Here is a 20,472-nt window from a genome sequence, read left to right as displayed (position 1 = left end):
ACTGGAAGTCCTCTCCTGTATTATAAAGAGCCAATCACATTGTTGGAAACAGCACAGCTGACGTTTTGCCTCAACTGAATATTCTGTTGATATCCACCGCTACCATAGTAATACCATAGAAGCTGAGCTGATGTTTGGGATGTTTAGGGTGTTTAGTATGTGTTGTCTTCTCACACGGTGTCTGTCAGTGCGAGACTCCTCATTTCTCTCCTCTTCGCTGCATCAGTTGATTGCATCGCAGCAGATAAGAGGCCGCGCCGACCAACAGCACCTCGGAAGGATGCAACTCCTCAAGAAGCGGGGAACAAGCGGGGATCAGGAATTACCTAATGCCCCCACCCCCTTTCTCTCTCTCTCTCTCTCTCTCCCCTCATCTATCTATCTATATGTATATAATAATATTATATTTTATATTATATTATTTATATTTTATATAAATATATAATACTATATGTATGACTGTCCAGAGGAAGGTTGTGGGTGGGGGATGGTGGGGTGTTGGGTGTGGTAATGGAGTTGTTGTGCTTCTCTGGAGGATGGGCTTTCTACCTAACCACACTGCCATCTAGTGCAAGCCTGTCACACCTAACGTTCTCCATCCAGACACAGACTCACGGACACCGTGGGGCCGAGGACAGATTTGATGGAATGTTAACCATTGCTCCGTGAGTCGGGGGAATCCAGAGATGAAACAGGGAATGATGGGATTTTTTTTTCCGCCCCTGTGAAAAGAGCTTATCGTATGTCACGTTCACAAACACAGCTGTGAAATGGGCTGAATGATCTGGAATAGGAAAGCATGGTGGAGAATGGGAGTGGGTGGCAAATAAGCGGGAGACCCAGACATGACTGTTGAGGTAGCTGCTTCCAATTGCTCAGGAATGTTTGAGCTAGCACACAATTTATTCTTAGCACAGAGACCGGTACATTTGATCTTTAGAGAGTTTTTCCCTTTTCTCTCTCTCTCTCTCTTTTTATTTCTTCCCCTCTCTCTCCACTTTGCTATTTCCTCTCTCTCTTGTTTTCTGTCTCTCAGTTTCTTTCTCTCTCTCGCTTGCTCTGTCTGTGTGTCTCTATCACTTTCCATCTCAGTCATTCTCTCTCTCTCTCTCTTTCTCCTACCCCTTTAGTCATTCTCTTTCTCTCTCCCTCTCCCTCTCTCTCTCTCTCTTTCTTTGTCCATCTCTTTCGTTCATTCTCCCTCTCCCTCTGCCTGCCTCTCCTCCATGTCTTCCTGTGTCTGTCCTCTGCACAAAGCACATCTGTTCCCAGTCAGAGGGCCCTGAAGGAGGATGACAAGGCACAGACACAGAGCATACAGCACACAGACAGCCTGCAAGACACGTGGCTAAATGGTCGCCTGTGGAGGACAGGCACACACTCGCACACATTCACGTACCGCGTACATACACGAACACACGCACACACACACATACACATGTGCACGCACGCACACACACTCAGGCACACACACTCACACACACACTCACACACACACACACACACACACACACACACACACACACACACACACACACACATACATGCAAACTAAGACAGGTCTGCTTCTCATGCTCCCAACCATCCCCACCCCATCTCCTAATATATCCAATATACACACACGGGTACACCATCAACACCATCCCCTCTCTCTCTCTCATTCAATATCTTTCTGTCTTACACACACACACACACACACACACACACAGAACACCACACACACACACACACACACACACACAGAGCACACATAAGGAAGGGGAGGAGCCTAGTTGTAGGTGGGTACGGAGCAGTAACTGGGCAGCACTCAGGGGAGCCAAGGCTGTCATGGTGAAGGAGGATGGAAGACTGCATGTGTGTGGACATGTGGTATGAGAGTGTGTCTGTGTCTTTCTGAGCATGTGTGTGGACATGTGGTATGTGTGGAGTTTGTCTGTGTCTGTCTGTGCATGTTTGTGTGCAGCTACGTATGTGTGAGTCCATGAATTAATATGAATCTGTGTCTGATATTATGTGTATGTGTTTTTTTTCCTGTGTGTGTGTGTGAGAGTGAGTGTCCACTTGAGTGTGAGACTGTCATACAGCAGCTATAGTGTGTAAGCGATACAGTGCAGAGACACAGTCTCTCTGCATTCCTAAATGAAACCCCTCTGCCAAACGTCTCTCTGGTCTCTCAGTGACTCCCTCCGAGTCCCTCACCTCCCCAGGCATGATGGCGCTGCACTGGACCACGCACACGCATGCTAATGACTTCAATGTCTCCTTCGATTCCCCCCCCCCCCCCCCCCCCCCCCCCCCCGGTAAGCCTGTGGTGCTGCAGCGGTGGGGCTGCTCCCGTGTCCGTGCCGTCATCAGGAGCGCCGGCGGAACCCTGAGCACCCAGCTCTGCTCCGCCACCCCCCATGCCACACGCTAAGCAGCTTGGCATCGGCCCTTTGCTCTTAGGTGGCACGGGCGCGGCACTAAGTGGTCTGAGAGTTTATAGCCTGCATAGCTCCGGTATGACTCATTAGATGCCAAATGAGGGGGAAACAATGACACACACACACACACACACACACACACACACACACACACACACACACACACACATCCCCCTGTGGGCTGTGTGTGGAAGTTCACAGACGTCCAGAGGTGAGATGGAGATGAGAGAGTCATGTGTGTTCATTCAAAGCCTTGAGGAAAGTCTCCATGTTTATAAAGTAGGGATGAAAGACCTTGTATTTGTGATTATTCCATTAGAAAATATTTTCCCCATTTTCCCCATACTCGTACATCATACGTAATGTGTGGATATTTAATCAGTGTTAGAGCTGTCTGGAGCCTGAGCCCATGACATTGGTTCTGCTAATGCAGTGCAGTGCCACCTTGGCATGACTAATAGACTCTGACTCACTAATATGTCCAAAAACACAAAAAGAGTATTTAGCTGTTGCAGTCTAAGAAAGAAAAATAAGTTACTTAGTAGACTATGTTATGGTTTTCCTGAATGGATCATCCAAAAGGGTGCCCCTACCTTTCAGTTTAAGCCTGTTTTATTTTGTACTTTGCCCAATACATTAGCACATCTCACTCCTGACATTTTGCAATTACAGTAACACTTTACTTAAACCCAGTATCCATAAGCATTATAAAAACAAACATAAAGGGTATTAAAGTATTCATAATGCAAATATCAGGAAGACTGAAGAATACGTATATTTTTTGGTGAAGCACTACTTGGTCATAATTTTTTTCTAGTCTTGGTAAACCGTCTCGGTTACTTACGTAACCTCGGTTCCTTAAGCAGGAACCAGACATAACAGTATGGTACATGACGTCAGTCATGAGCCCAAATCGAAGCATTTATCCATTCACGCCTGAAAGGCTGCGAGATCTGTCAGCGCGAGCTCCTGAGCCCGCCCCTCAGCGGAGAGCGCGCACTGGACAGAGCTTATTCAAACGTTCCTCCTCTGCTGACGCAAAGGGAGGAGGCGAGAAAACTGCTAATTCAATCACCTGATTGCGGAATGGGGTTACCACCACTTTAGGTGTGTAAGCAGCATTAGTTCGCATAACCACTCTGTCACCAGCGATCGAGAACTGAAGGCACGATGGAATGACTGACAGGGCTTGCATGTCACCAACGCGTTTTGCTGACGTTAACGCCAGCAGCAGCGCGGTCTTTAAAGAGACAAACTTTATGTCCACTGTCTCCAGGGGCTCGAACGGAGGCCCTGTGAGAGCACGTAACACTACTAGCAGATCCCAAGAGGGTATGAGGTGTCTCTCTGTCACCCTGAGCTGTCTCACCCCCGCCATAAAGCGTGACGCTAGCGGGTGACTGCCAGGAGAGCTGCCATTAATGCCTGCATGGCAGGCTGAAATGGCAGCCATGTACACTTTGAGAGTAGAAGCCGCCTTCCCCTCATCAAACTCTGCTGTAGGAATTCTAGAATAACGCCCAGCGCGCAGTTAATGGGGTCGTGCTGACGCGCAGCACACCACCGCTCAAAACTGTGCCACTTCAGCGTATACAGAGCCCGTGTCGATACAGCTCGGGCACCCTGTATTGTAGCCACCACCGCATCCGACAAGCCTGACGCTATGAGCCTGCACCTCTCAGGTCCCAGGCTCTGAGACGCCAACACTCCGGATGGGGGTGCCACACTGTCCTGTGCGCCTGCGTTAGGAGGTCTCTCCGCAGAGGCAGCTCCCAAGGCTGCTGTACAGACATATTGACTAGATCTGCCGCCCACAGATGATTGGGCCAGTGGGGGGCTATCAATATCAATTCCCTGCCCTCGTCCGCTATCCTGCACAGTACTTGCTGGATGAGCGGGATCGGGGGGAAAGCATATTCGTAGAGCGTAGAGCTGGCCACTGGTGACCAGCGCGTCTATGCCTAGTGGGGGATTGTCGCCCCCTAGCGAGAACCAGAGCCAGCAGGTGTTCTGCCTGTTTGCGAACAGGTCCACCTGCGCCCTGAAAAAACGCACCCAGATCTGGTCTATCACTTGTGGGTGAAGACACCAGTCTGCTGCTCGAGGATCGCCCCTCGATAACAGGTCCGCACCGTAGTTGAGGTGACCTGGTATATGAACTGCCCTGAGGGAAAGGACGTGCCTCGCTGCCCACAGGAGCAGGCGAGTCGCCCAATGGTGTAGTGATTGGGAGTGCACTCCGCCTTGGCGATTTATATACGCCAAGGCCGGAGTGTTGTCCGTCCTCACTAACACATGCTGACCACTCAGTCTGGGCAGAAAGTGTTGTAGAGCCAGGACTACTGTCCGCAGCTCTAACACATTTATATGAGACGCGGCCTGTGTCACAGACCAGAGACCGTTCACGCCTCTTCCTTCGCAGACTGCCCCCCAACCTTTGGTGGAGGCGTCTGTGGTCACCACTACGCGGCGTGACACTATGCCCATAGTGCCCGACGCGGCGAGAAACCAGGGGGTTCTCCAGATCGCCAGAACGCTTTTTTCCCTGTTTATCACAAAGCCCAGTTGATACAGGTGCGCCACCACTAGATGGCCGTCCTGCACCGCTGCAGCTTCTGAATGAGCAGCAATTAACCAGTCGTCCAAATAATTGTATACGCGTAAGCCGCGTAGACGCAACGGGGCGATGGCTGCTTCTACGCACTTTGTGAATACCCTCTGCGCTAGAGATAGGCCGAATGGGAGTGCGTTGAATTGGTACGCTATTCCTCCGAACGCAAACCTCAGATATCTCCGATGTCTGCGGTGGATCGGAATGTGGAAATATGCGTCTTTTAAGTCTATCGTGATAAACCAATCGTTTGGCCTTATAAACTGCACAAGCCTGCGTGGGGTCAACATTCTGAACCGTAGCGGCATGAGTGCTTTGTTTAACACGCGTAGATCTAATATTGGCCGATAATTCCCGTCCTTTTTTGGGACTAAGAAGTAGCGGCTGTAGAAGCCTGAAGCTTCCTCCTCGGGAGGAACTATGCTTATCGCTTCTTTTCTGAGCAGGGAGACTATCTCTTCCCGTAGGAAGTGAGACTGTTCTCGCTGCACCACAGATTGTATCACTCCGCTGAATGGCGGAGGGCGACAGGCGAATTGCAGCACGTAACCCTCTGTGATCGTTTTTAGCACCCATGGAGACACTGCGCATGCGCGCCAACTCGCCACACAACCAGCCAGGTTGTGCTTTGAGTTGAATTTGTCGGGAACTAACCCGCTCATGGTCAATGAGTCTAAACCTAGATCTACACCCACTCCACCTAGGGAGGGGGGATGAGATCTGGGGTTGCCCCCTCATGTTTTTGAAAAAAAATTGGGGGTTGCGATTGCACTGTGTGCATCGCGGGGGGAGTCGCACAAGCATGTCTGGGCACTGCGCCATCTGGGACAGGAGTTAGGACATATGATTGTGGTGCTTGTGAGAACCTGCTTACCGTGCTGGACATGATTTCCACATGTGAGCGACGGGCTGATTTCTGTGGAGGCGGTGTGGGCTGTGTGACGAGTGGCTGACTGTCACCATCAGGAAGCCTGAGGCCCTGGGCAGGGCGCGCAGCCGATTGCTGCTGTGCTGCAGGCTGAGCTGACGGGCGGAAGGGGTGTCTCTGCAAGGCTCGCCCGGTGGGCACCTTCGCTGGAGGAGCTGGCGAGCGGAACCCGCTTCTCTTCTGGCCCGGTGCGGGTGTGGTGTGTCCTGAGGAGGACGTCTCACCCGTGCCACTAGAGCGAGGCATCCAAGCCTGGAATACCTCTCTGCTCTTTTGCTGTTCTTCGAACTTGGCAGCCATTGTGACCACTGCTTCACCGAAGACGCCCTGGACAGAGACCGGGGCGTCGAGGAGTGGTGCTTTTTCTCTGTCCGACAGCTTAGCCAGTGAGAGCCACAGAGATCTCTGGGTAGCCACCGCGGCACCCATCACCCCTCCCCAGTGCCTGTGAGGTGCACCGGGTCAGTCTGAGCAACAGATCCGTCGCGCGATGGAGTTCTGCCACAGACGGGTGATCTTCCCCCAGCGACAAGGCAAGCTCAGTCAGGAGCTTTGCCTGGTAGCGCTGTAGCAGCGCAGCCGTGTTCTTTGTGCAGGCAGCCTGCCCTGCAGCCAAGTAGGACTTCTCTGCCAGCTGCGCCTGGTGCCTGGCCACCCGCGAGGGCAGGAGAGGCTTCTGGCCGAGGCGCATCGTGGGGGAGGCAGGCGAGAGGTAGCCCGCTACTGCATCCTCCACCTGAGGGAAGGAGAGGTAGCCCCTCTCACTAGCCCTGTGGAGCTGCATGTAGGGCGCGAACCCCGGCACCGGGGCCGGCCCGAGTAGGGGTCGCCCATGTCGCCTGCAGTTCCTCGTGCACCTCCTCGAAGAAGGGGATGCAGCTGGGAACTGGCGCGGCGGGGCCAGCATAAAACTCCCCGTCCAGCAGCGAGGACCGCACGCTGGGAGGGGGAGGGAGAGGGAGCCCGAGGCAGCTGGCTGCTCTCAGCGCAACCTCGTGGAGTTGCTGGCCCAGGATCCGAGACGAGGTAGGGGGTGTATCCACCCGCATCCTAACGTCTTGGCTTGTCTGCATTGCCTCTGCGATTGAGCTGTGCTCATCGGAGTAGTCCAGCAGACTATCATCATCCAGGCTGATGTCCAGCTCGGTTGAAGCTCCTCCGCCTCGCTGCCCGCAGCCCCAGGGCTGGCAGGCGGCGGAGACGGGGAGAGGCCCGGGAGCTGCAGCTGCAAGGCAGCTGCTCACACTCACAGAGCCCACGGCTGGAGACGCACTCAGTCCTACGGGGGCGTTAGCCCCGGATGGAGCCGGTGCAGTCCCCTCGGCGTCCCTGCGCTTCCAGAACGCAAGGCGCCTGGTAGTCTTAGCTAGCGGGAGGCTAGCACAGATGGAACAGACAGGGTCGTCGCCCGAAAGCGCGACCTCTGCGTGTCCCTGCCGAGGCAGGTCACGCACCGACGGTGGCGGTCACCCTTGGGACGGGTGTGCCCGCAGTCGGGGTAGTGTCTGACCATCGTTTTTAATCTGAAAGTAGAAAAGAGTGTTAAAACACAAGCACACTATCTGCAACGAACACGTTGTTAGCAAGCTAGCAGGCTAGTCAGAAACTTAGCCAGCCAGGCACCAAGGATAGCAGCCACTACTTTCAAAATTAAGTTGAGCCAACAATTTTGTAGCGCCCTGAGCTAGTGAGGGTTAAGGAACCCAGATAACTCACCAACCCGTAGAGAGCAGAAAGCACACAAAACTCTTTTGACTGTGGTTTAGCGTTGAGAATATGCTCGGAGATGTGCACCTCGTCTTGCGAAGTTTTCAAAAGAGGGAGATCTGTGGGCACATCGTAAGATAAGGACTCCTGAGGGGCGGGCTCAGGAGCTTGCGCTGACAGATCTCGCGGCCTTTCAGGCGTGAATGGATAAATGCTTCGATTTGGGCTCATGACTGACGTCATGTACCATACTGTAATGTCGCAGTGAACTGCGAAAAGGAACAACCAAAGTCATATGTCTGGATCCACCTGTATTTCAGGGAAACAATGGGACTGCATGTGTGATACATGATGAGCTTGTGATAAGAGGGGGCCCAGTCCCACAGAGATTTGGATTTGTTACTTGAACCTTGTGTTGCTTGTAACTTTCCCTTGATTCAGTCTCACACCTGAGTTGCCTGGAATTTGTTTTACCACAGATGCACCCTGCCCTGGGCCACCTGTGTCTCTGTGTGTGTGTGGTAGATACTGGGCTTGCCCGCTAGCTCTCTGCGCTGGCCTTATTCAGTCATACCCATCACGTCCTCCACTGGACTGTGGCCCTGCGCTGGTGCTCAGCTGTCCACTCTCGTTCTCCTCGCTCAGGGCCAGGCACGATGTTTGTATTGGCAGGCCAACGTAAATACTACATTGAATAGGCCTACGCAAGCTCAAGTAGATCATCGACTTAATTGCTTGGGTTCTCGAATCTCTTTTGATGAGGGAAATGGGTAGAAGACTCACTCACAAGAGACTTGAGGTTTCTTTCTCTCTGGACCACGACAAGGCTGACCTGTAGGTTTGGATAAGTGCTGTATGTGTTCCCTTTCTTTCTCAGTAGGCTCCAGATGGTGTGGGTTCAGGGTTTTGCTGTAGCGTGAAGCCTTAAATAGATCCTTGGAGAGCTCCTCACTTGAAAGTGAAGCTCTTCCTTCACTTCACTGATGAATGTGCCCATCACACCACATGGACTCCTATCCACAGCACAGTGTTCCTTGGCTCTCCTTCTCTTTCTCTGTCTTCCTGTTATTCCTCTGACCTCCAGTCACACATTCTCCCCAGTTCACCAATCAATAAACAGCGCAGAGCAAGGATGGATGATGGATCATGCAAGCAAGACTATGCATAGCTTTCATCCACAACTCTGTGTGTGTGTGTGTGTGTGTGTGTGTGTGTGTGTGTGTATGTGTGTGTGTGTGTGTGTGCGTGTGTTTGTGTGTCTGTGTATGTGTATGCACGAGATTGAATGAGAATGTGTTTGTGCGTTGTAGGTGTGTGCATCGGTATGTTTTTGTGTGTGTGTGTGTGTGCGTGTGAGTGTGAGTGTGTGTGTGTGTGTGTGTGTGTGTGTGTGTGTGTGTGTGCTTGCGTGCTTGCGTGCGTGCGTGCGTGCGTGCGTGCGTGTGTGTGCGTGCATGTGTGTATCACATTCTGAACAAAAGTCAGGCATTCCCTTCCATCTCCTCCTCTCCTCTGACCTGTGTCTGTGGGAGATATCCTGCTCTATTGTGTTGGCTGCATTTTAAATAGACTATTCACCTGTGCCAGCCACCACTGGTTTTTAATCACAGATAATGAAGTGACTACACATGGACTCTGGAGGAATTTGAATGGTGGAGAGCCTGTCTATGTTTGTGTCTGTCTTCTTTCTTTTCTCTCTCTATCCCTCTCTCTTTCTTTACGTCCTTATCTTTTCTCTCAGCCACAACTTTTGTCTTCATCTGTCGCACTTTTGCTCGCCCTGGCACTTTTTTCTGACTGTCCCTCTGTCTGTCTGTTTCTCTCTCTCTTTCTCACACACACACACACACACACACACACACACACACACACACACACACACACACACACACACACACACACGCACATCAGGATACAGAGTTCCGACAGGAAATGGGTGAGTCACTCTAAAAAGTCAGATGAAAGGGGTCTGCTCTGGCGTCCTCATGGCACACCTGTGAGATTTTAAGGAGCTTTGCTCAAACCTCGTTTGAAGACAGCCTGTTGTCTTGCTCATACAGATACTAAAGCATTATCTTAAGAAATCCGTTCCAATCCCCCTGTCAACTCTCATCCGAGTAGCTCAGATATGACTCCTATCTCCTATCAGTCCTTAGGCCAAGGCAGCATAGATTGCTTCAAGTTACATCAGTATCTGTATTAGTATTGAAGTTGAACACTTCCCAGGGCCAGTCCTATGTGTGGTAGAAAAGAAGAACAAAAAACGAATAGGGCTATGATTATTAATGTTATGCTGGCAGTAGGCCACTTGTCTTGTGTTTAGATACAGCAATATGTAATACATTTAGATGTATCAGTATTCAATGTGCCTTTCTGTTTTGAAGTTCTGTCTTTCGCTTTTTTATGATTTTTTTATGTTGCGGCCTTATGCTAAAATCTTTAAATATGACAATGCGAAAAGAGGATTTTAGAAATGTTTGCAAATTTATGAAAAAGTTAAAACTGAAATATCACATTGATGGAATTGCTCAGACCCTTTACTCAGTAGTCAGTACTTTGAAGCACCTTTGGCAGTGATTGCAGTCTTGAGTCTTCTTGGGTATGAAGCGACAAGCTTCGCACACCTGGATTTGGGGATTTTCTTTCCATTCTTCTCTGCAGATCCTCCCAAGCTCTGTCAGGTTGAATTATGAAAGTCAGTGGACAGCCATTTTCAGGTCTCCCCAGAGATGTTCGATTGGGTTCAAGTCAGGTCCCTGCAGCTGAAAAATAAAAAAAACACAGCCTGCTTCACCGTTGGGATGGTACTGGGTGACTATCAGGTTCTTAGTCACTTCTTCTCCCCCAATTGCTCAGTTTGGCTGGGTGGTCAGATCTTCTTCTCAAAGGTGATCAAGTGAAATGGGCTAAACCTGAGCTAAATTTCAAGTGTCAGCAAAGGGTCTGAAAACGTATCTTTTTTTTCTTTAAAAAAAAAAAATCTAATCTATTCTAAAATTCTGTTTTTGCTTTCACACCATGGGCGATTGAGTGTAGACTGATGAGGGGAAAGAAATAATTCAGACGATTTTAGCATCAAGGCTGCAACATCACAAAATGTGAAAAAAGGGAAGGGTTCCACAAGTCCAGGCTCAGATTTAAGGTTTCAAGTTCAGGTTAACTTCGGGTTAAGTCAGCTTTGTGAAACAGACACTCTGCCTGCTTAGCCTGCTGTGTTGGAGGAGAAAGACAGAGGAAAGAGAGCCGCTAACCATCCGCAGGCCTCTACAGCCCTGAGCATTAACAGGAGCACACAGCTGTACCTTACACACACACACACACACACACACACACACACACACACACACACACACACACACACACACACACACACACACACACACACACACACACACACACACACAGGCAGACTGAGTGAGTGAGTGAGAGAAAGAGAGAGATGCACACAACAAACACACAGTCACCAATGAACACACAGACACAAAAACCCATCCAGACCCTCCACCAGAAACACCCAAGTTCACAAAGATACCTAGTCCATGTGAGCGCACATATTTACTCCCCAAGGTGCCGTATCTATGTTAACATCCACCCTCCCCAGCAGTTTTATTGCATCTGAACTGGGGCATAAAGAGGTTTTATGTGCTGCTAGATTTGCAGAGAGCATCCAAAGGTGAATGGCCCAGCCAAAACACTCTCCCCTTTCATGACTGTGTGTGTGTGTGTGTGTGTGTGTGTGTGTGTGTGTGTGTGTTTTTCTTTTTTCCCCTTTCCTCTCCAACATTCCTCTCCTTCATCCTAGCATGTTTTTTTTTAAGCGCTCCTCGTGAATGCACCACCAGCTCTGATGATGCCTTAGGTGGCCAGTGAGATGCCTGCGTTTCCCTGAGGTGTGCGTTAGGTCCAGAGGAACCCTTGGAGGTTTGGTGCACTGCCGTGCAGGCGAGCCTGATATTGGAACGGACGTGCAAAAAGGAGGGCGAGCAGCTCCAGTTACTGTATCAGAGGGTCACGACATCAGCGTTTAGGAGCCCCTCAATGGCCCTGTGATTTATGGATGATGCTCTGTCTGGACCCATCTGATCCATGACCCAAACACCCGACTGACACATTTGGCCCCATTTATATTAAGTGGCTTCAAGTACTATGTGTATAAAACTTAATTTATGTTCCTTAAATTACTTAAATGTAAGCACATTGAGCTTTCACATTGCACATTCTCTATTAGTCATCAATATATACTTGATGTTTAAAGCAGGATAAGTGAAGTAGGTTCCGAGTTCAAAGTTATACTATGTACTTATATGAAAAGCATGTTATTATTCATTTAAGTACACTGTAAAAAGTCTACTTACAGTAATGTAAGGTGGGACTCTAAGGGGCATTCTACTGACTGCATCATTAATTAATGTATCAGAGGGTCACAGCATGGGCCTGTAGCAGCCCTCTATGGCCCCTGTGATTTATGGCTGCTGCGCTCTCTGATCCATCTCGGGGCTCAAGTCCCACACACCTGACTGACACATTAGGCCCCAATTGATGTGAAGTGTCCTCAGGTGCTATGTGTGTAGTGTCTTTAATTGGAGTATGTAGTTAAATCAGTGAACCCCAAACTTTGCATGGCAGGCCCCCCTTTCACAATGAACCCATGCAACAGTATGCTTACGAGGGAAGTTCATTATGATTAATGTAAATACATTGTAATAAGGACAGTTAGTGAAAAAACAGTGACAGTGCATTCTTCTGGCTTATTTACATTAACGGCATCATTTGTGTGTTGTCTATCATAGGTCATGCACAGTTGACAAAATGCCAGAACTGTTTTCCTTCCTGTTAGGACCTGTCAGCAATGATGTTGCCTTTAGTTGTAGTAATGAGATGGCATGAATCTGCAAATCAATAAGCAGAGGTATGCTGCCCTCACATGCGATGGCGGTGCGGCCAATCTAATAGGTGTGCACCTGTTGTCTATCGATCTGCGCATTGATCGAGTCAAAAGGCCAGTGTATTTGCAGTCTTTAGCGCATTGGATTAGCATCAGTTTTAGCCCCGCAAGCAGAGAAGCATACTTCCCAGCCGAGGCAGAGCCCATAGAGATGTGTGTCTGCGGCGGTCGGGCTTAGGGACACTAAGTGAATCTGCTCTTAAAAGCGCTCTGTGTTTATGCATGAGTGCACGCGTAGATAAGTGAAAAGTTGGTTTGTGAATTAAACACAGTTCAAGGCTCAGCATGGTGGCATGGCTCAGACTCATCTGTTTTGCTGTGTGCTCTTTGTTATCATTCTTGTTATTTTTAGGGAGCGCGGGGGGCTTTTATTAGTGACGGTTTATCTGCATTCCCCCTCTTTCTTTCTCTCTTTCTCTCTCCATTTTTCAAGTTCTCTATGAAAGTATCAATTGTACTGTTCTCTCTCTCTCTCTCTACCCCTCTCATTCTCGCTCCCTCCTCTCTCTCTCTTTCTCTCTCTCTCTCTCTCTCTCTCTATCTCTCTCTCTCTCTCTCTCTCTATCTCGCTCTGTCACTGCAGTGTGCATTGTACCCTATTGGTAAGGTGTAGTAAGTAAGTAAATTAGATGCAGCCAGCCGCAGCAGCAGCAGTGAGTGCTGTTCTCTCGGGCAGAGCGGCTCCACAGTGCAGGCCTCCACTGATTGGGACCTTGGGGACTGGAGAGAGAGAGCAAGAGTGTGTGTGTGTGTGTGTGTGTGTGTGGTGCAGAGGGCCGGAGGTGGGAGTAGAACACTGCTCTTAAAAAGTACACCACTGCACCCAAACCACGTGACAAGAGTGGCGGCTGAAAAGAGGGGACGGGGGGTTAGGTAGTGTTGGATAACAGAACAGGTGACATGGGGAAGAAATCGGATGACAAAGGCATTTTTGTTTTTCATTATTTGTTGTTTTTAATGCAGGGTCTTTGGTCCTTTCCTGCCCGACTAACAGACTGTAGCAGAGAGGCCAGAGAACTTTGCCGGCTCGGGTTGGCTTGTGGTGAACTGAAAGGTGGATGGCTCGCCCCGCTGTGCTCAGCAGCAGTGGAAAGTGGAGGAGAACTTCACAAAAGAACACAAAAGTTCTCAGAAGTTTCAGAAATGATTAAAGTTTTCTTTGGGACCGCAAACCAAACCCTCCTGGGTTCCGCCCTGTCCCCAAAGCCCCTTCGCTGCACTGGTTTGCAGCCTGCGATTCCTTTTCTCTTCAGGTCCTCTGCTCCTCCTGGAGGGAGGGTGGGGGGGCCGTGCTTCATTCAGCTCTCTACAGTGTCAGGAAGCACACTATAACAGGCTGTGAAGTGCCAGATTGATTTTGATGAGACTGAAGCTGGTCGCTGCGGTGGAGAGAGGGGAACAGAAAAGCGAGAGATAGAAAGAGAAAGATGGACAGAGAGATAGAGAATAGAGAGAGAGAGAGAGACTGTGTGAGAAAGGAAAAGGAAAGATAATGAGAGAGAAAAAGACAGAGATTGAAAAGGGAGACAGAGAATGAGACAGAATGGGTGAGTGAGTGAGGGAGAGAGAGAGAATGATGGTTTCTCTCCCCCCCTCTCTCCCGGAGCCTCTGCACTATGCTGTGTTGATGGAACGGGTCAAGCGGCTGCTCCTCTCCTCTCAGCTCAAGAGCCCACAGGCCCGCTGGCACCCCCCGCCCGCCCGCCTGCCTGGTCCTCACGTTCACACACTCCATAACAACGCCAGCCCGCTACTCTGGAGCCTCAACACCTCCCACTGCTGCTCACACTGCTGTTCTCCTGCGTCTTTCTCCTCTGATTCTTTCTCTCTGTCTTTCTCTTCCTCTATCTTTCTTTCTCTCTTTTTCTCTGCCTGTCTCTGTAAAATAACTTGAGTGTTCTCTGTGTGTGTGAGGGTTTGTATGTGTGTGTGTGGGTAGGTGGGTGTTTGTATGTGTATGTTCTTATGTATATACATGTATATGTTTGTATGTGTGTGTGTCACGGGGTGTCTATGTATTAAGATAGACCGGCCTCCATTTTTTTCTTGTCTATATGAAGCGTGTGTGTGTGAATGTGTTTGCTTGTCTGTGCTCTGCTTGCTTCTCTGGTTCCCACACTAAACTCAGCAGTAGAAACAAGCGCGGGTGTAAACAACCTGCCAATAATTGCATTAATTCAATTTCCCTGGTGCAGGCCGCCACGCCATTTTTAATATCCGCAGGGCAGGGACGTAGGAGTGGGTGCATTTCACTAACTCCTCTCACAAACCACCAGCAGTCAGTCGGGCAGACAGGTAGACAGACAGAAAGGCCGGCGGAGAGAGACAGACAGACAGGCAAGCAGTGAGGCAGACAGACAGATATGCAGGCAGGCAGACAGATAGGCAGGCATTCATCCGAAGAGAAGCAGACGCTTCAGTGGAGGAGCCAACAGGCAGATTAGCTCTCCTATCCTTCATGCCTTTCCCCCAAGTCCCTTTCCTCCTGAAACACTCACGCGGATACAAACACACACAAACACATACATGTTTGCACACACACACATGTACACACACACACACATACGTGGATACGCTCGCACATAGACTCACACATTCTTTCTTCTACACACACATGCACACACACTGAGAGAGAAAGAGAAACATACACACATACCCATACAAATACACATCTACATACTTGTGCATCCACTTACATACATGCACCCTCTTACACTTTGATGTACACCCACCCACACACACACACACACACACACACACACACTTTTTCATTTACGGAGGGGTGTTGAGGAAGGCAGCCATGCAGTAGCCAGCGTTGAGCCTGGGTTGAGCCCCCCCCACCATCCACACAGCCATGTCAGACCGAGAAGAAAAAAAAAATCAGTGAAAATCTGTATGTTGTAATCAAATTGATATAATTAAGCTCTGTGTTGTGTGTGTCCCCCCCCCCCCCCTTGGCAGTGTTTGTTTGTATGGTGGTTTTGGTACCGAGGGTGGAAATTATTCTAATTAAAATGTCATTTTTTCACAATTTTCTGTCATTATCTGAAGACAGCATGTAGCGCTTGTGTGTTGTGAGGAGGGGGTGTGTCAGTGTTGCCGGCTCGCGGACTGTTTGTGTACTGCTGCCATCTTTAGGAAACATATTTGCATAGCACCCTGACACAACACAAGGCTGGAGGCTCTGAACATTACGCTAGGAAAGCAATAACAGGCATACGCTTATATATTTGTATATGCCATAGTATTAAATCAAATACACATGTCTGCAGTTTATTGACTTTTGATTGATTGTCTGTGCACTAGAAATGGTAATTTTAGCTATGTGTGTATGTCTTGTGCATCTAATATATGCTGGTCTCTTAGACCTTCTCATGGAGTTGTGGATTATCCGATAAGTTTGTGTCTGTTTCATTTTTTTTAATTCCACTGTCAGTTAAGTGAGGCCAGCGGAGGCTCCTGACAGCGCGTTCTCAGTGGGGCCTGACAGGTCACCTCCCGTGCTCCCTGCGTCTCGGGGTCTGGCCGTGTTCACATGAAAGGCTGCCGGGGCGCTAAGATGCCTGTCCCTCCCAGAGCGGAGCGGCCAGGTGAAGGGAGGAAGGCAGACGAGTGGACTGCGGGGGTGTGGGGTGGATGGCGGGGGTGTGGGGTGGGGTGGGGTGTCTGCTCTGGGGGGCCTCGGAAAGGTCTGTCAGGCCGCCGCCAGAGCCCTGAGTGACAGGCCAAACACTGATCTCTGAGCTGCTGTTACTGCTCTCTGCTCATACCTGTCTGTCTGTCTGTCTGTCTGTCTGTCTGACTGACTGACTGACTCTCTCTCTCTCTCTCTCTCTCTCTGTTTATATATTTTTCTTTGTCTTGCTTTCTCTCTATGCTAATGCTGTTAGTATATGTTCTCTCTATGCTTTTGCTGTTGGTAAGTGTTCTTTGTCAGCCCTTCTCTGTGCCTCTGTTCTCTCACTTTCTTTCCTCCCTTTCTGTCAATTCAAAGTCACCTCTTTCTTTTATTCTCTTCCGTTCCCTCTCTCTCTCTCTTTATTTCTCTCTCTCTCCCTCTCCCTCTGCTTCAGGCTGGCATTTACATTAGTTTAGGAAATGACTCATTTGACTCTGAAGCAAGCTTGCTACCTCTGCATTCGATTTTTGATACCCCCACCTTTTGTAACTAATTAGTGGCTCTTTGGCTCTGGTCTTTGGCCTCGCTGTCAAAAGCACAGTTTTGGTTTGAAGGTTTGGCCAATTTTTTGATTTACCTTCAGGATCTCCTACCACTGTTGTATGTACATGACCCTTTATTTGTATTCACATTACCCCTGTCTCGTCGCCGTTCCTCAGCTGAAGCAGAGCGAGGCCAATGCTGACACCAAGGAGAAGCTGCCGCTGCGTCTGCGCATCTTTGAGAAGTTCCCCAACCGCCCGCAGATGGTCAAGATCTCCAAGCTGCCCTCCGACTTCTCTGTGCCCAGGATCAGGTAGCTGTGGCTGGGGGGACAGACTGCAATCAATCACTAGTACCTTTCTGACCATCACATACACTATAACACTGACTTCACAAGAGCAATAGTGCTTATGCAGTCACACTTATAGTGTGTGTATTGGCCTTTGAGTGTTTCTCTGTGTACATTTATTTTTTTCCCTTTGTTTATTTGTGTGTGTGTGTGTGTGTTTGTGTGTGTGTGGGTGCGTGTGGGGGTGCGTGCGTGTGTGTGTGTGGGTGCGTACGTGGGTGCGTGCGTGTGCCTGTGTGTGTGTGTGTGTGTGTGTGTGTGTGTGTGTGTGTGTGTGTGTGTGTGTACACGCATGTGTCTCAGAGAGAGCTTCATGAAGCAGTTCATCGACCGTCAGCAGCAGGACACCAGCTGTCTGTTCCGAAGGCTCCCCTCTGCCTCCTCCTCCTCCTGTGACCACTCCAAGAGATCGGCCATAGAGGATAGCAGATACATCGACCAGAAGGTACCCAACCCTCTCCCCTATATCCATAGATACATCGACCAGAAGGTACCCAACCCTCTCCCCTATATCCATAGCCCAGCCCCACGACACAGCACATTGTAACACCTCGTACACATCTGACTGTACAGCACAGTACATCACAGGACTACATGGAGAGAATCTCTTACAACCCCCAGAGGTCAGCCACAAAGGATAACAAATTCATCGACCAGATGGGACTCATCCCTCTCCCCCTGCACAACATAGCATAGTGTATCACAACACTGAACAACACTGGACAGCACAACACCCCACAGCACAGGACAGCAGATCATAGCAGAGCACAGTGTAGCATATCGTGCTACTCTATTCTCTCTTCTGACCTCCAGGCCAATCTCAGTAAACACGCAAAAGTTTCGCTAATTAGTCTTTGGTTTAAGATACCACCAATTCAGTAAGCATTGACACAACACAATTATGCACATCAAAATGAGAGTAGCTGCTGGAATGCCCAGCATATGGAAATCTGATGTGGGAGCCAGAAAATATGTATCTGTTGTGTAAATAATGGTTTGTTTACTACAGTGCATGGTAATCAGTTTTAGTAATAAACAGCCTGCTTGCAAAGTTGGCTTTCCTGGGAAAGATAAGAAAATATACATTTTTGAATTGTGTTTTAGATGTGTAGTTTAGAGGGATATTCAATATGGAATATATTCCACTTATAGTGGACTGCACATGTTTTGCACAAGCCTATATCATGTGGTCATGGTTCACTAGCGTGTGACTAACTGGATAAATATCCACTCATTTTCACAGCTGCGCAGGTCGATATTCAGCATCCGAGCACGCAACCTGGTGGAGAAGGAGACCACCGTCAACAAAATTCTACGGTAGGGGTGAAAATGCACTGCTGAGAGATAGTTATAGCAGCCCAATGGTTGGTGTAAGATGGTTAGTGTCAAGAACACATTGAAGAGCTAATATATTTTGCCAGCATCAGTCATTATTCAACTATGAATGATTACAACTATATTTTCTTCTATATTAAAGTATCTTTTTTTTGTTTTTGAGCCACTAGAATAGAGGTGCCTGAACGATGATATTTCCATTTTTCTGGAGAAAAGATTATGCCATGAATAGCTCTTAAGTCTTAAGCATCACCAACATCAGCATCACCCGCTGAAATGACCGGAACACCAATAAACACATTTGTCCCATTAAGAACCAGACAGATGTATTTGTTTGGATGCACAAGCCCCCTGGTCTCAGCACGCCCTGTCATTCATCCAGCCAAACAGATGCCAGGATGCAGAGGCAGGCAACCAATCAGGCGACAGGATGAATCCCGTCTGCAGATGTGACACTAGGCATGCACCAGCATGAGCCACCTAATAGATCATTAAGGAGTTGGCATGGGCGGCTCTGGCACTGACGACACCTTTCTCAGTCAGGCTACATTTATCCCTCGCCACATGCTTTTGACAATGTGTGTTTGTGTGTGTGTGTGTGTGTGTGTGTTTGTTTGTGTGTTTGTGTTTGTGTGTGTGTGTGTGTGTGTGTGTGTGTGTGTGTGTGTGTGTGTTTCAGTCTCTGTTAGTGCATCCTAATTGTGTCCCTGTTCCAAAAGCACCTCCAGTCTGTTTTTTGTGTGTGCCTGAGCATGTCTGTGTTAATCTGTCGCCGTCTATCTGTTTTACTGTGTGTGTGTGTGTATCCAAATTGGTTTGTGTGTGTGATCATACACGTGCAGGTCTGTCAATGATTGTGTGTGTGTGTGTGTGTGTGTGTGTGTGTTATTTAAGTGCAAGCCCACGTACCAAAGTACCTCTCGTCCTTCCCTCTCTCTCTCCCTCCCTCCTATCCTTTCCCTACCAGACCAGACAGGCCCATCAATAGCCATCCCACGTCTTCACTCTGTGAACGAAACCTGTCTGGCCTTTCTGTCTGTCTATCTCTGTGTGTGTGTGTGTGTGTGTGTGTGTGTGTCTGTGTGTCTGTCTGTGTGTGTGTCTGTGTCTGCGCGGAGCTCCCACCTGCCCGGTTTGTTTCTGGCCTCAGGGATCTTCATCATCCTGTGTGTGAGATGTGCCGACTCCTCTCGTCTCTCCACATCCCGCACTGCCATCAGACACGATGGGCTGCGTGACTCTGGGCTTCCTAACTCAATGTGTTTAAAGAGAGGAGGCTGAGGGAGCTAGGGGGGAACCAATGGCATTATTATACATCTGCCACTTCCCACCATCGTCCAGATTTATGGGGTCATCATTGCGTTGGTCCTGGTCTGTGTGTGTGTGTCTGTCTATGTTCATGTGTGTGTGGTGTGTGTGCGCATGTGTGTGTGTGTGTGTGTGTGTGTGTGTGTGTGTGTGTGTGTGTGTGCCTGTGAAATAAAGGTCTGATTAATGCATGGAGCCAATCTTCAGTGGCTCTCTGCTTCTTTTGGGACCGCAGAAGACCAGATGTGTGTGGTGCATGGAACTCCATATATTAATGCTTACTGTAGCCATGCCAAGGGGTGTGGAGGCTGCAATACAGGACTGAGTATCCAAACTGACATGTACCCCAGGGTGGGTGTTCATCTTATCATGCATATGCCAATCACCCCTGAAAACCGTGAAGTTTAAATATAGAACAGATTTCAGCTTAAGACACTATTGCTTGCAGTGTGACTGCGTTGAAGTACGTACTCCAGTGAGTCATCGGGTCGGGTCAGATGGTACATCTAATTCACACAAACCATAATGCCTGAAGAGTCACCTACTTTGAGTTATAATGCCTGAAGAGTCACCTACTTTAAACCATAATGCCTGAAGAGTTGCCTACTTTTAGTTATTGGAGTGTCTTGACATAATCAGCAGCCAGCCAGTCCACATGTGGTCTTGTGCTACATTCCCAAAAACATCCCTTCCGTAACATTCTG

At 49.1% G+C, this 20,472-nt stretch overlaps 1 protein-coding gene across 3 annotated transcripts in view; it reads left to right on the top strand.

The window, feature by feature from the left end:
- The window catches only part of nalcn (sodium leak channel, non-selective), a 113,827-nt gene that overhangs the window by 63,395 nt on the left and 29,960 nt on the right, over positions 1-20,472 (top strand). For all 3 annotated transcript variants that reach the window (XM_031586720.2, XM_012833987.2, XM_031586705.1), the window contains exons 17-19: positions 16,953-17,089; positions 17,429-17,570; positions 18,369-18,442. In XM_031586720.2, coding sequence (XP_031442580.1) covers positions 16,953-17,089; positions 17,429-17,570; positions 18,369-18,442 — 353 coding nt within the window. The remainder of the gene's footprint in view (positions 1-16,952; positions 17,090-17,428; positions 17,571-18,368; positions 18,443-20,472) is intronic.

This window comes from Clupea harengus, chromosome 2 (genome assembly GCF_900700415.2).
Source record: "Clupea harengus chromosome 2, Ch_v2.0.2, whole genome shotgun sequence".
NCBI classification, from domain to species: Eukaryota; Metazoa; Chordata; class Actinopteri; order Clupeiformes; family Clupeidae; genus Clupea; species Clupea harengus.
Note: the sequence above shows the minus strand (reverse complement) of the source record. Positions and strands in the feature narration are given on the sequence as shown.